We start from the raw sequence: 15,051 nt of genomic DNA on the forward strand, positions 1-15,051 counted from the left end.
TTTTTTGCACACTAATGAATGGCTGGGGTCTCAGCCATTCCTCAATAGCTTCAGGACAGGGGCTGGTCGCTGATTAGAAATTTAGAACTTTCGAGGGGGGGCGGAGCAAGATGGCGGAGGAGTAGGAGACCTGGATTTCGTCTCCTCTCAGGAATTCAGCTGGATAGGGATCAAACCATTCTGAACACCTACAAACTCAACAGGAGGTCGAAGAAAAGAAGAGCAACAACTCTCTCATCAGAAAAGCGACCACTTTCTGGAAGGTTTTTTCTGATTTGTTTAGAGTATATTTTCTGGGGACGTTGTTACTCTGCTAGCATTTTGTTCTCTCATTAATCTATTCTCCTCTGCACAAAATGACAAGACGGAAAAAATCACCTCAACAAAAAGAACAAGAGGTAGTACCGACTGCCAGGGACCTACTCAATACGGACATTAGTACAATGTCAGATCTAGAGTTCAGAATCATCACTTTAAAGATACTAGCTGGGCTTGAAAAAAATATGGAAGTTATTAGAGAAACCCTTTCTGGAGACGTAAAAGAACTAAAATCCAACCAAGTAGAAATCAAAAAGGCTATTAATGAGGTGCAATCAAAAATGGGGGCGCTAACTGCTAGAATAAATGAGGCAGAAGAGAGAATCAGTAATATAGAAGATGAAATGATGGAAAATAAAGAAGCTGAGAAAAAGAGAGATAAACAACTACTGGATCACGAGGGCAGAATTCGAGAGATAAGCGATACCATAAGACGAAACAACATTAGACTAATTGGGATCCCAGAAGAAGAAGAAAGAGAGAGAGGGGCAGAAGGTATAATGGAGCAAATTATAGCAGAGAACTTCCCTAATTTGGGGAAGGAAACAGGCATGAAAATCCAGGAAGCACAGAGAACCCCTCTCAAAATCAATAAAAATAGGTCAACACCCCGACATCTAATAGTAAAACTTACGAGTCTCATAGACAAAGAGAAAATCCTGAAAGCAGCTCGGGAGAAGAGATATGTAACCTACAAGGGTAGAAACATTAGATTGGCAACAGACCTATCCACAGAGACCTGGCAGGCCAGAAAGGACTGGCAGGATATATTCAGAGCACTAAATGAGAAAAATATGCAGCCAAGAATACTATATCCAGCTAGGCTGTCATTGAAAATTGAAGGAGAGATAAAAAGCTTCCAGGACAAACAAAAACTAAAGGAATTTGCAAACACAAAACCAGCCCTACAGGAAATCTTGAAAGGAGTCCTCTAAGCAAAGAGAGACCCCAAAAGCAACATAGACCAGAAAGGAACACAGACAATATACGGTAACAGTCACCTTACAGGCAATACAATGGCACTAAATTCCTATCTTTCAATAGTTACCCTGAATGTAAATGGGCTAAATGCCCCAATCAAAAGACACAGGCTATCAGACTGGATTAAAAAACAAGACCCATCCATATGCTGTCTGCAAGAGACTCATTTTCGACCCAAAGACAGCCCCAGATTGAAAGTGAGGGGGTGGAAAACCATTTACCATGCTAATGGACACCAAAAGAAAGCTGGGGTGGCAATCCTTGTATCAGACAAATTAGATTTTAAACCAAAGACTGTAATAAGAGATGAGAAAGGACACTATATCATACTTAAAGGATCTATCCAACAAGAAGATCTAACAATTGTAAATATCTATGCCCCTAACATGGGAGCAGCCAATTATATAAGCCAATTAATAACAAAAGCAAAGAAACACATCGACAACAATACAATAATAGTGGGGGACTTTAACACCCCCCTCACTGAAATGGACAGATCATCTAAGCAAAAGATCAACAAGGAAATAAAGACTTTAAATGACACACTGGACCAAATGGACTTTACAGACATATTCAGAACATTCCACCCCAAAGCAACGGAATACACATTCTTCTCTAGTGCCCATGGAACATTCTCCAGAATAGATCACATCCTAGGTCATAAATCAGGTCTCAACCAGTACCAAAAGATTGGAATCATTCCCTGCCTATTTTCAGACCACAATGCTTTGAAACTAGAGCTCAATCACAAGACAAAAGTCAGAAAGAACTCAAATACATGGAGGCTAAAGAGCATCCTACTAAAGAACGAATGGGTCAACCAGGAAATTAAAGAAGAATTAAAAAAATACATGGAAACCAATGAAAATGAAAACACAACTATTCAAAATCTTTGGGATGCAGCAAAGGCAGTCCTAAGAGGAAAGTATATAGCAATACAAGCCTTTCTCAAGAAGCAAGAAAGGTCTCAAGTACACAACCTAACCCTACACCTAAAGGAGCTGGAGAAAGAACAGCAAATAAAGCCTAAACCCAGCAGGAGAAGAGAAATAATCAAGATCAGAGCAGAAATCAATGAAATAGAAACTAAAAGAACAGTAGAACAGATCAATGAAACTAGGAGCTGGTTCTTTGAAAGAATTAACAAGATTGATAAACCCCTGGCCAGACTTATCAAAAAGAGAAGAGAAATGACCCACATCAACAAAATCATGAATGAAAGAGGAAAGATCACAACCAACACCAAAGAAATACAAACAATTATAAGAACATATTATGAGCAACTCTATGCCAGCAAATTAAATAACCTGGAAGAAATGGATGCATTTCTAGAGATGTACCAACTACCAAAACTGAACCAGGATGAAATAGAAAACCTGAACAGACCTATAACCACTAAGGAAATTGAAGCAGTCATCAAAAATCTCCCAAAAAACAAAAGCCCAGGGCCAGATGGCTTCCCAGGGGAATTCTACCAAACATTTCAAGAAGAATTAATACCTATTCTTCTGAAACTGTTCCAAAAAATAGAAATGGAAGGAAAACTTCCCAACTCATTTTATGAGGCCAGCATTACCTTGATCCCAAAACCAGACAAAGACCCCATCAAAAAGGAGAATTACAGACCAATATCCCTGATGAACATGGATGCAAAAATTCTCACCAAAATACTAGCCAATAGGATCCAACAGTACATTAAAAGGATTATTCACCATGACCAAGTGGGATTTATCCCTGGGCTGCAAGGTTGGTTCAACATCCGCAAATCAATCAATGTGATACAATACATTAACAAAAGAAAGAACAAGAATCATATGATCCTCTCAATAGATGCAGAAAAAGCATTTGACAAAGTACAGCATCCTTTCTTGATCAAAACTCTTCAGAGTATAGGCATAGAGGGTACATACCTCAATATCATAAAAGCCATCTATGAAAAACCTACAGCGAATATCATTCTCAATGGGGAAAAACTGAGAGCTTTCCCCCTAAGGTCAGGAACGTGGCAGGGATGTCCACTATCACCACTGCTATTCAACATAGTATTGGAAGTCCTAGCCACAGCAATCAGACAACAAAAAGAAATCAAAGGCATCCAAATTGGCAAGGAAGAAGTCAAACTCTCACTCTTTGCAGATGATATGATACTTTATGTGGAAAACCCAAAAGACTCCACCCCAAAACTGCTAGAACTCATACAGGAATTCAGTCAAGTGGCAGGATATAAAATCAATGCACAGAAGTCAGTGGCATTCCTATACACCAACAACAAGACAGAAGAAAGAGAAATTAAGGAGTCAATCCCATTTACAATTGCACCCAAAACCATAAGATACCTAGGAATAAATCTAACCAAAGAGACAAAGGATCTGTACTCAGAAAACTATAAAATACTCATGAAAGAAATTGAGGAAGACACAAAGAAATGGAAAAACATTCCATGCTCATGGATTGGAAGAACAAATATTGTGAAGATGTCAATGCTACCTAGAGCAATCTACACATTCAATGCAATCCCCATCAAAATACCATCCACTTTTTTCAAAGAAATGGAACAAATAATCCTAAAATTTGTATGGAACCAGAAAAGACCCCGCATAGCCAGAGGAATGTTGAAAAAGAAAAGCAAAGCCGGCGGCATCACAATTCCGGACTTCCAGCTCTATTACAAAGCTGTCATCATCAAGACAGCATGGTACTGGCACAAAAACAGACACATAGATCAATGGAACAGAATAGAGAGCCCAGAAATGGACCCTCAACTCTATGGTCAACTCATCTTTGACAAAGCAGGAAAGAATGTCCAATGGAAAAAAGACAGTCTCTTCAACAAATGGTGTTGGGAAAATTGGATAGCCACATGCAGAAGAATGAAACTGGACCATTTCCTTACACCACACACAAAAATAGACTCCAAATGGTTGAAAGACCTCAATGTGAGACAGGAGTCCATCAAAATCCTAAAGGAGAACACAGGCAGCAACCTCTTTGACCTCAGCCGAAGCAACTTCTTCCTAGAAACATCGCCAAAGGCAAGGGAGGCAAGGGCAAAAATGAACTATTGGGACTTCATCAAGATAAAAAGCTTTTGCAAAGCAAAGGAAACAGTCAACAAAACCAAAAGACAACCAACAGAATGGGAGAAGATATTTGCAAATGACATATCAGATAAAGGGCTAGTATCCAAAATCTATAAAGAACTCATCAAACTCAACACCCAAAGAACAAAGAATCCAATCAAGAAATGGGCAGAAGACATGAAAAGACATTTTTCCAAAGAAGACATCCAAATGGCCAACAGACACATGAAAAAGTGCTCAGTATCGCTCGGCATCAGGGAAATCCAAATCAAAACCTCAATGAGATACCACCTCACACCTGTCAGAATGGCTAAAATTAACAAGTCAGGAAATGACAGATGTTGGCGGGGATGCGGAGAAAGGGGAACCCTCCTACACTGTTGGTGGGAATGCAAGCTGGTGCAGCCACTCTGGAAAACTGTATGGAGGTTCCTCAAAAAGTTGAAAATAGAGCTACCATATGATCCAGCAATCGCACTACTGGGTATTTACCCCAAAGATACAAAAGTAGGGATCCGAAGGGGTACGTGCACCCCGATGTTTATAGCAGCAATGTCCACAATAGCCAAACTGTGGAAAGAGCCAAGATGTCCATCAACAGATGAATGGATAAAGAAGATCTGGTATATATATACAATGGAATATTATGCAGCCATCAAAAGGAACGAGATCTTGCCATTTGCAACGACGTGGATGGAACTGGAGGGTATTATGTTGAGTGAAATAAGTCAATCAGAGAAAGACAAGTATCATATGATCTCACTGATATGAGGAATTCTTAATCTCAGGAAACAAACTGAGGGTTGCTGGAGTGGGGGGTGGGGTGGGAAGGATGGGGTGACTGGGTGATAGACACTGGGGAGGGTATGTGCTCTGGTAAGCGCTGTGAATTTTGCAAGACTGTTGAATCTCAGATCTGTACCTCTGAAACAAATAACGCAATATATGTTAAGAAAAAAAAAAAAAAGAAGAAGAAGAAGAAGAAGGTAGCGGGAGGGGAAGAATGAAGCGGGGGAAATCGGAGGGGTAGACGAACCATGAGAGACGATGGACTCTGAAAAACAAACAGGGTTCTAGAGGGGAGGGGGGTGGGAGGATGGGTTAGCCTGGTGATGGGTATTGAGGAGGGCACGTTCTGCATGGAGCACTGGGTGTTATGCACAAACAATGAATCATGGAACACTTCATCTAAAACTAATGATGTAATGTATGGGGATTAACATAAGAATAAAAAAAAAAAAAAAAAGAATGATATTAAAAAAAAAAAAAAAAAGAAATTTAGAACTTTCAGGGGCGCCTGGGTGGCTCAGTTGGTTAAGCGACTGCCTTCGGCTCAGGTCATGATCCTGGAGTCCCGGGATCGAGTCCCGCATCGGGCTACCTGCTCAGCAGGGAGTCTGCTTCTCCCTCTCCTGCTCCCCTCTCTTGTGCTCTCTCTCTCTCTCTCAAATAAATAAATAAAATCTTTAAAAAAAAAAAAAAGAAATTTAGAACTTTCAGCCTCACCCCCTGACATCTGAGGAGGGGAAAGGGGCTGGGGGCTGAGTAATCAATCACCAGTGGCCAAGGACTTCATCAATCATGCCTAAATAATAAAACCACTGTAAAAATCCCAAACTACAGAATTCTGAGAGCTTCCGGGTTGGTAAACACATTGAGGAGCTGGGGGTGGGGGTGGGGGTCGTACCAGAGAGGGCAAGGAACCCCTCCCCCATGCCTTGCCCTACACATCTCTTGCATTTGGCTGTTCCTGGGTTGTATCCTTTATAATAAATGGATAAAGGTAAGTAAAGTGCCTTCCTGGGTTCTGTGAGCTTTTCTGGCAAATCATCAAGCCCGAGGGGGTGGCGGGAAGCCCCCAGCTTTATAGCTGGTTGGTCAGAAGTACAGGTGGCCCAAATGTGTGGTCCTGGGGTCTGAAGTCGGGCAGGCCTGTGGGACAGAGCCCTTAACCTGTGAGGTCTGCACGGACTCCAGCGTCTGCATTGAATTGAATTGAATTGTGGGACACCCAGGTGGTGTCTGGAGAATCAGAGAATTGTTTGGCCTAAGGAAAGCCCCCCACATTTGGCTTCAGAGGCAATTCAGAGAGCCCAGCTGAGAAAGTGACCCCACCAGCCCTCTGGGAGCCTGTGAGGACAGAGGCAGCAATGCATGAGGCAAGAGGCAAGATGTGTAGTCCCCCAAGTTTGGGCTCAGAGCTTGGGCAGACCTGGGTCCAAATCCCACCTCTGACTTTAGCTGTGTGCCCTGGGGGATAGGGACGAAGCTCCGGCCAACGTCATCTGTTAGATGGGCATCATAATAGACCTCACCCCTCCCAGGCTGTTCTAAGGCTGCAGTGACCACGTCTAGAAGCTCTCAGCCCAGGGTCCAGAAAAACAAATCCGTTCCGCGTTAGGAGACGACCCTCACGGCCTGTTGCAAAGGCAAGGACAGCGGAGGGATATTTGCAGGGAGCCTGACCTGCCGAGTACTCTGGCACGTACTCGCTGTGCAACGTCAGGTAAAATACGTACTTTCTCTGAGTCTCTGTTCTTTAATCCAACAGAGGGAGACGCATGGCAGCGAACACTTCTGAGCCCACACTTGACCAGCCAAGTCCTGTACCCCGCACTTTTGGGCACTGACTCAGTTAATCCTCACAACGAGCCTGCAAGCCGGGGCCTCTATTGGCTCCATTTTATAGAGCGGAAAACTGAGGTTTGGGGAGCCCAAGCCAAAGCTTGCACCCAGCAGGCTGGCTCCGGACTCCTGCCCGTAGCGCTGTTGGTCCTCACCAGATTACTGCATGAATTGAATCCGATCAAGAGGCACGATCAAAGTACAAGTGATTTTGAAACGGTCAAATACTAAACGGATAATTCGTGGTGGCTGTTGTCGTTGCCCTAACATTTCAGAAACCCTGAGTCCGGTTATGAGCCCCAAAATCTCCCACAGGGACTGATACTGGTTTTTAAAAAATAAGATCAGGGCTCTCAAAATAAGGAAGCCAGGCGCACTGAGAGAAGAACATCATTTTAATGAGAAAAAAAAAAAAAACCCTGATTAATGGAAATGATTCTTAATATATTTCAAAATGATCTGTTATGACACAAAGCAAAGACATTTATATATGACTTTGAAATTCTTAATAGCTGATTTTAGAGCAACCTATTATGAAATCTTCCAGAGCAGAATATATAGTAAGTAAATCATCGGGCAGGCCTCCCAGGCAGACTGACAGCAGCTCCTCTTAAAATAATTTATAAGGTGGGATGGGGGGGGGAGGCTGGGAGAAATTATTGCCATAATCATGTATTAATAAAATATTTATAAATGTGACTTTCCCTTTTAGCGTTACAGGCAGCTCCAGGTATGGGGCAGGTCCCCGAGCCCACATCAGAGGGGGCCTCCCAGGTGCCCTGTAGGGGGAGAAATCCCATGTACCGAACTCCTCTGGTGACCGGTCGGTGGGCCAGGGGACTCTGCGAGCCTGTTTTGTGGCATTGGAGGTAGAGAGGGTTGAAGTTGATGGTGGAAATCGGGAGGGAGATCCCACGCATTTGCAGACCTTGCAGAGTGTCTGGGGGGGCGGGGGGGGGGGGCAATCCTGTGTCAGCTCAGTGCAGCCGAGAGGCAACCAGCTGGGCCACCTGAGGAGAGTCATCTATGCTGGGATGGACAACAAAATCCTAGACTCACCTTCTGGTGAAGGATTGCCTCGAGCTAGCCTCTTCTGATGACCGATCCACCATCCCTTGCCTTGGCCATCCCAGACCTGCCACCCCATGCATGTCCCTGGTCTGGCACTGCGGGTACCTGTCTGTGTGTCCCTGCCGTCTCTGGCTGCAGGCACATGCTCAGCTCAAGCTCAGGACAGGCTGGAAGTGCGGGCGTTAATGCCTCCCAGGAGCAACCTTCGACCAGGGAGAAGGAGGAGGCGGTGGATAAATGCCCTGGCTCCCTTGTCTCCGGGGTAATACAATTGGGAGCCATGTTCCTCAGAATCGCTCAGAGGTCCCCAGTGGAACTGGGCTTCCAGTTGCCCAGAAGTGATGTGCTCATTAAAGTATCACCTGCCTTCCCTTCCCTATCTCCCTCCCCTACTGCTGATCCCCTCCCAGAAGGATACATGTACCCAAATCTTTGTCTCAGGGTCTGCTTTAGGGGACCCAGTCCAGTTTAGCTTCCTCCCCCATATTTCACTTGATCCTCCCATCAATCCCATTCTCTGCCCATTGAAAGAGGAGATCACCGAAGCTCAGACGAGTCTGGTGTTCAGTCCTGGTTAATTGCACCAAGAGCCTCAGCTTTCCATTCTGTAAAACAGGCTTGCTTCCTTCAACTCATCCCCAGCCCATGGATGTCCCAACTCTGAACCTTCATGGCTTTCCTGCTCTGACCTCTGCAATCCCACCCTCGACTCAGCCAGCTCACAAAGCTGGCTGATGGTCCTAGGTAGGAAGCCTCATGTCTCCTTATGAGATGATAAATTCACAAGAAGGGGCCCAATTTTCACAGCCCCTCATATCCCTCCCTCTTCCAGGTCTGGGCACAAAGTAGATGTTGGCTCATCTCAGGGATGGGGATGTGTTATGGGCTGAATTATGTCTTCCCCAAATCTGTATGTTAAAGTGCTAACTCCCAGGACTTCAAATTGTGACTGTATTTGTTGATCAAGGCTTTAACATGATAATTAAGGTAAAATGAGGTCCTGGGGGTGGGCCCTAATCCAATGTGATTGGTGTCCTAATCAGAAGAGGAGATCAGGACGCAGACACACACATGAGTGAGGACACGGCGGGAAGGCAAGCCTCTGCAAGCCCAGGACAGAGGCCTCAGGCAAAACCAACCCTGCCGGCACCTTGACCTTTAACTTTCAGCCTCCAGAACTGTCAGAAAACAAATTCACTAGATTAAGAACCTTGAATCTGGCTCAACAGCAGAATGTCACATCTGATAAAACTGTGACCAGAGGCAGAGGTGACTTGCTTAAGGTCATACATCAAGTTGGGGGCAGGGACAGATTCCTAACATCCTCACTCTGGCATGGCCGGGTCTAAGGGGGATGGAGGAGTTTTTTCAGAGCAAATCAAACATTTAGGCACTTTGGAGGCATGAAGCCCCCCAGTTGCTGTGATCTTGCATGGGTTGGTGCAGGATTGGGCTGGGCGAGCTTCTTCTGTAAAGGGCTATATAATAGTAATTATTTGAGGCTTTGCAGGCCACACCATCTTTGTCTCAACTCCTCAACTCAGCCATTGTGGCAGGAATGTAGCCAGAGACATGTAAATGAGGGGCATGACCATGTTCCAATAAAATTTTAATTATGGATACTATAATTTGAATACCATAGAATTTTCACACACCCCCAAACTTTACAGATAGGTAGGTAGATGATGGATAGATAGATAGATAGATAGATAGATAGATAGATAGATATTCATCTAATTGAAATATAAAAACTATTTTTAGCTTATTGCTGTCCAAAAGCAGACAGCAGACTGAATTTAGCCCTATAAGCCATAGTTTGCCGACCCTTCCTGGGGACAAAGCCAATTGCAGAGGTAGAGATTTTACCAGATGATTAGAGTTTTGTAGGGAAAGAAAGGCAGCTCAGGTTGGAGATGGGGCCATGTTCTCACACTATGGTGTGCATGACCCACGTTGGTCTTGGTGACAAGGAAGCTGAGAGAGAGAGACCCTACAGTCCCACAGGCAAAATGGTAGTGATGCCCCAGTAGCCAACGTGTTGAGCATGGCCCACAACTGATTTTTGGAAAGGCAAGTGGCATTTGACTTTTCACCTTTGCCGAGTCAATCATGTCTGTCCTTGGTTTGGACCAACTGGGGGATCCCTACCTTACTTATTTCTGACTCAGCATAACTTCTAGAAATTTCCAAAGTCAAATCAGTGGGCCAATACATGCAGCTCACATGTACGAGAATTGAAAGAATAGACCCCAAGGCCCAGGAGTGTGGGGATGGCAGGAATGATGTGCCAACATATTCCAGAAGTCTGCTGCCCACATACAAATGACCCAGAATGTCAGCCAGAGTCGGTACACAGCCCCAGAGGACAGACCTCAATTCACACATATTCATTCAACACGTAAATCCCAACTCCATGTCCCAGGCCACAAGGAATGCACTCCCTACTAGAAAGAGCTAGACAAGGACACGATCACAATACAAGGCACCATGATCCTCATGAAGGCAGGAGCCATGCTACTCTTGATCCCCACTGTCTCCCTGGGACCTTTTACAGCGCCAAAAGAGACCAAAGAAAGTGGTTAGGGAAGTGAGGAGACTTGAATGCCGAGTCAAGGAATTTTAGTTGAGTTAGCAGGCAAGAGAGAGCCTCGGGAAGATTCTAAGCAGGGGATGACACAATAGGCCTATAGTTTTTAGAAAAGAGCCCAGGGGTCACAACGAAGATGGACTGAGGGAAGAACGTAGACATTAGCAATGAGACTACTGTAACAGTCCAAGCAAAAAAAAAAAAAAAAAAAAGACTGGCAAACAGTAAGACTAGAGAAACAAGGAACAAGGACAGAAATGTTGTCACAGAGATCCTCTACAGGGCAAGGTGAATAATGATCGGCTAGGGAGGGGTAAGGGCAAGAGGGAAGACCAGAACCACTTGGGAAACCAAGCTGAAGTAGGGATGCTCAGTAAACAGACAACTCAGGGCAGGGAGCAGACTCAGGAGGAGAAGGATGGCTGCGTAAGCTTCAGCACGTAAGGTGGGGGAGCATCTCCAAGATGCCTAGGTAGAAACACAGCACCTTTATTGCTTGGACCCAGCTATCTCTCAGGTGTTCTGGAGCTTCCATGCTCAACGCTGTGGCTGCCAGTTACAGATGGCTACTTAAATTCATGTTAATGAAAATGTCACGCAATTAAACATTCCACCCCTCAGTTGCGCTAGCTGCATGTCAGGGGCTCAACAGCCCCATGCTGCTCGGGGCTGGTTCTGGACCACACAGACGGAGAATATCTCCGTCTACAAGGTTTCCTTGAAAAACCCCAGCCCCATTTCCATCTCACCGCGCCCGGTCCTGCAGCCTCCCAGAGAACAGGCCCAGCGACGCAGATGACAGATTGATCCTGTCCCTCCTCGTGGTGGCAGCTGCCGCCACAGACAACTGGTAGCACAGGTGAGCTGGGCAGGAAGCACATACCTTTGCAGGCCCCCGCCGCGCCGAGGTGGTAGATGGCTGCCAACACCCTCCAAATGGCTCGCTGCTCGCCCTCCGAAATGCCCAGTGTCTCCATGGCGCAGCGGAGTTGGGCAAAGGCGGCCGCCGCCTTCTGCTTGTCTTCAGGCTGAGAGCAAAGGGAGAGAGGAAGAGGCCGTGAGGGTGGAGAAAAGGCGAAGCACTGACTCAGGGCTCACCCTCGGGGGAAACGTGCTTTATTAGCGCAGTAAATGACCCACAACTAGGCTGTGCGGCTTGACACCCAGGGCTCCAACTGTAGGGAAAGTTCTAGAAATCGTTTCTATCTGACTTTGGAATGCGCTGCGATTTTTATTCATCCATGTGTTCATTCGGGAGATCTGGTTTTTTGTTTGTTTGTTTGTTTTGAGGCTCCGCTCGGTACTGGGCCCTGAGGATGCAAAGCCGAGGGAAGCCCAGCACTTGACTTGGGGGGCCTCTCAAGGGAGCAGTGGAAGGAGACATAACCGGGGGCCAGGTATGAGTGGGGAACAGTGGGATCTCAGAGGCAGGAAGGCGCTGATGAATCCCACCCAAAAGCGGCAAATAGATGGTCACAGAAGGCGAAACAAACCCGAGACTGAATTTGGAAGATGACTAGGCATCATTCGACCAATTGAATGCAATAAGTCCCGACGAGCAGAGGGAACAACAGGACCAAAGGAGATCTGAGGAGACAACAGGTGAGCCTCTGAATGCGGGTGCAGAAGCAGATCTTTTTGGAGGCGGGGCTGACAGAGAAGAGAGAGAGCTTGAGCAGGTTGCAGGTGCCACGCCTGGCAAACGCACGCCCCTGTCTACACTCCTGCACCTGTGGCAGGCATCAGTAATCAATCAAGAGCCCGCAGCAAGCCAGTGAGTCCCCGATTCTTCTCAGGACACCACCCCTTGCAGCCGACACCAACTGATCTGCCCCAGCAACTGAAGGGGAAACCAACCGTTCGCTATCCCCAGTGCAAGTGATGGGAAACTACCCAAGATTTTTAAGCGGGAGGAACGAGAAAGTGACATGTTCTGATGTTTATGGGTTGTAGGGTGTTGTTTTTTTCTTTTTCAGATTTATGATCCCAATTACGTTCGGGATTGAATATTAAAATGAGTCTGAAACTCCTGCACACACCATCTGGCCAAGAAGACTCAGCCCAGAAACCTGCTGGGCTGAGAGGAAGTGAGCTGGGGACAAGAATTCTTTTGTCACTAATCCACCAGCAGATAATGAGGAGTTGGTTTGCACTTGGCCCTCTTACAGAGCGTGGGCGATGAACGGTAGGCTGTTAAAGCTGGCAGGTCCTTGAATTTTGCAGAATCCAGTATGCCCAGAGAGGGGAGAACACTGGCCCAAGGTCGCACAGCAAATTAGTATCAGATGCAGGGCTGGAATCAGGCTTTTCTGATTTCCAGTCCAGGCTGCTTGTCCCCTTGCATTCAAGTCATTTCTAACCAGGAAAGAAGGCTGCAAGGATCAGCGACCAATTGGGACGGTGTCAAAGCAGGCGGTGACATTGAGAGATTCGCTGTGAAAATATTTCAATTAATAGCAAAAGCATGTGCCACTGATCCGTCATATTTCTGGGCCACCGCAGGACCACAAAATCCCTAGCAACCAGGAGCTCAGCCTAGCAACGGCTGCTGCTCCGCTGGAGCCCACGGAGGGAGGGAGGGCATCTGACCAACATGTTCTCAGTTATTGATGAGATTTCAAAGTAGCAGTGAAAGGACACCAGAAGGACAGTGGCTACACATTTACTATCGTTCCCACTGTCAGCTCTGAGCATTTGACTTTAAATTACAGGTGGACTCCATCATCTGCCACTGAGCTCATGTGAAGAGAAGGAGACACTTCCCCTAAAGCTTCATCTCTTTCTCTTCCTCTCCCTGCCCCCCCCTCCCCCCCCTTCCCCCCCCCCCGCCCTGTTGCAACAGAAAATAGAGAGAGAAAAATGTCTATGTTTCTGGTCCGAACCATTAGGATCAGGAAGATGTTTACAGTTCCTTGAATTTCCAAGGAACCAAACACCTCTGCCCAGTGCTGGAGTGCAAGCCACTCCTTGCATCCCAGTTGCGCACGGAGAGATCAGTGAAATTAGTGGACTACGTCAAGTCACAGCCCAAATGTCTATGCACAGGAGAAGGAATAAACAAAGGGCCGTGTAGCCGGGGCACGGTGTTGGAGGATCACTCAGCAATGAACGAGAACGAGCCGCTGGTGGCTGCGACCACACGCCTGAATCCCACAGACCCGGGCTGAGCCAGAGGAGCCAGATACCAAAGACTCTGCACCCTGGGACTCCCATTTCTGCGAGGTTCAACACGGGCCAAACTAGCCTCTGGTAAGACAAGTCAGGTGATGACTCTGGGACGGGAGGGACACACCTGCCGGCAGAGAGACTCGAAAGAGCCTTTGTCAGAATGAGGAATGTTCTAGGTGTCGATCTGGGGTGTGGCTACAGGTGTGCTTAAGAATATAATCATCGCTGAGTTGGAGGCTTAAAATTTGTGTGCTTTATACGCTTTATGTCTCACCTCAATTAAAAAAAAATTAGGGGCGCCTCGGTGGCTCAATCTGTTAAGCGTCTGCCTTCGGCTCAGGTCATGATTCCAGGGTCCTGAGATCGAGCCCTGGGTCGGGCTCCCTGCTGGGTGGGGAGTCTGCTTCTCCCTCTCCCTCTCTCCCTCTGTCCCTCCTCCTGCTTGTGCTTTCTCTCTCTCTCTCTCAAATAAATAAATAAAAATAAAATAAAATAATGAAAAAAAAAAAAGCCAACTCACACCATGCCCAGAGTTTATCTGAGGCAAAGACTCAAGGTCAATCAAAGACTGCAGGTAATTTAGTGAGGGGGAAAAAAAAAAAATCCAGAATGCCCTCTCCACATTAGACTGGGCTGTGCTTAGAGTGCCCAGGAGATTCCTTCAATGCAGAGAGTGGCCAGGTTTGGATTTGGAGTCAGACAGAGCTGGCCGTCCCCTAGACTCTCTGCTCCCAGCAGAGTGACTTTGTACAGATCTCTGGCCCTTGCCCTGGGGCTCAGTTTCCACTTCTGTAGAACAGAAACCGTAGCCTGCCGTCCTCCCAGGGCCACTGTGAGAATAAATGAGTCATGTAAAGCACCCAGCATAGTGCCCCGGCACACAGTGGTGCCTAATAAATGCTGGTCCCTGTGCACCGCTGCATCTCTCCCCGTGGTGCCTTGACCCAGGCTGTTCTGCTTTCCCGGACACCCTCCCCCACTGCTGCCCAAGTGCACGCCCAGCACCCCATGGAATGTGAACTGGGCATGGTCCTGCCCTTGAGAGGCTCCCAGGCCAATGAGGGGGACAGATGTGCAAACCGAATGATAGCCGGAGTGACTGCAGGGGGGGGGGGGGGGGGGGGAGACTCTGGGGAGAGTCAGAGGCTTCCTGGAAGTAGTGGTGCATGAAGCAAACAGAATAAGCCAGGGGACATGGGGACTGGGGTGGGCAGGACAGGA

At 46.6% G+C, this 15,051-nt stretch overlaps 1 protein-coding gene across 1 annotated transcript in view; it reads right to left on the bottom strand.

Annotated features, from left to right (window-relative positions):
* Positions 1-15,051, bottom strand: part of MYO18B (myosin XVIIIB) — a 239,894-nt gene that overhangs the window by 199,470 nt on the left and 25,373 nt on the right. Inside the window, exon 11 of the mRNA XM_021703505.2 lies at positions 11,546-11,690. Within this exon, the coding sequence (XP_021559180.2) occupies positions 11,546-11,690 (145 nt within the window). The remainder of the gene's footprint in view (positions 1-11,545; positions 11,691-15,051) is intronic.

The sequence above is a fragment of the Neomonachus schauinslandi genome, chromosome 14, assembly GCF_002201575.2.
Source record: "Neomonachus schauinslandi chromosome 14, ASM220157v2, whole genome shotgun sequence".
NCBI lineage: Eukaryota > Metazoa > Chordata > Mammalia > Carnivora > Phocidae > Neomonachus > Neomonachus schauinslandi.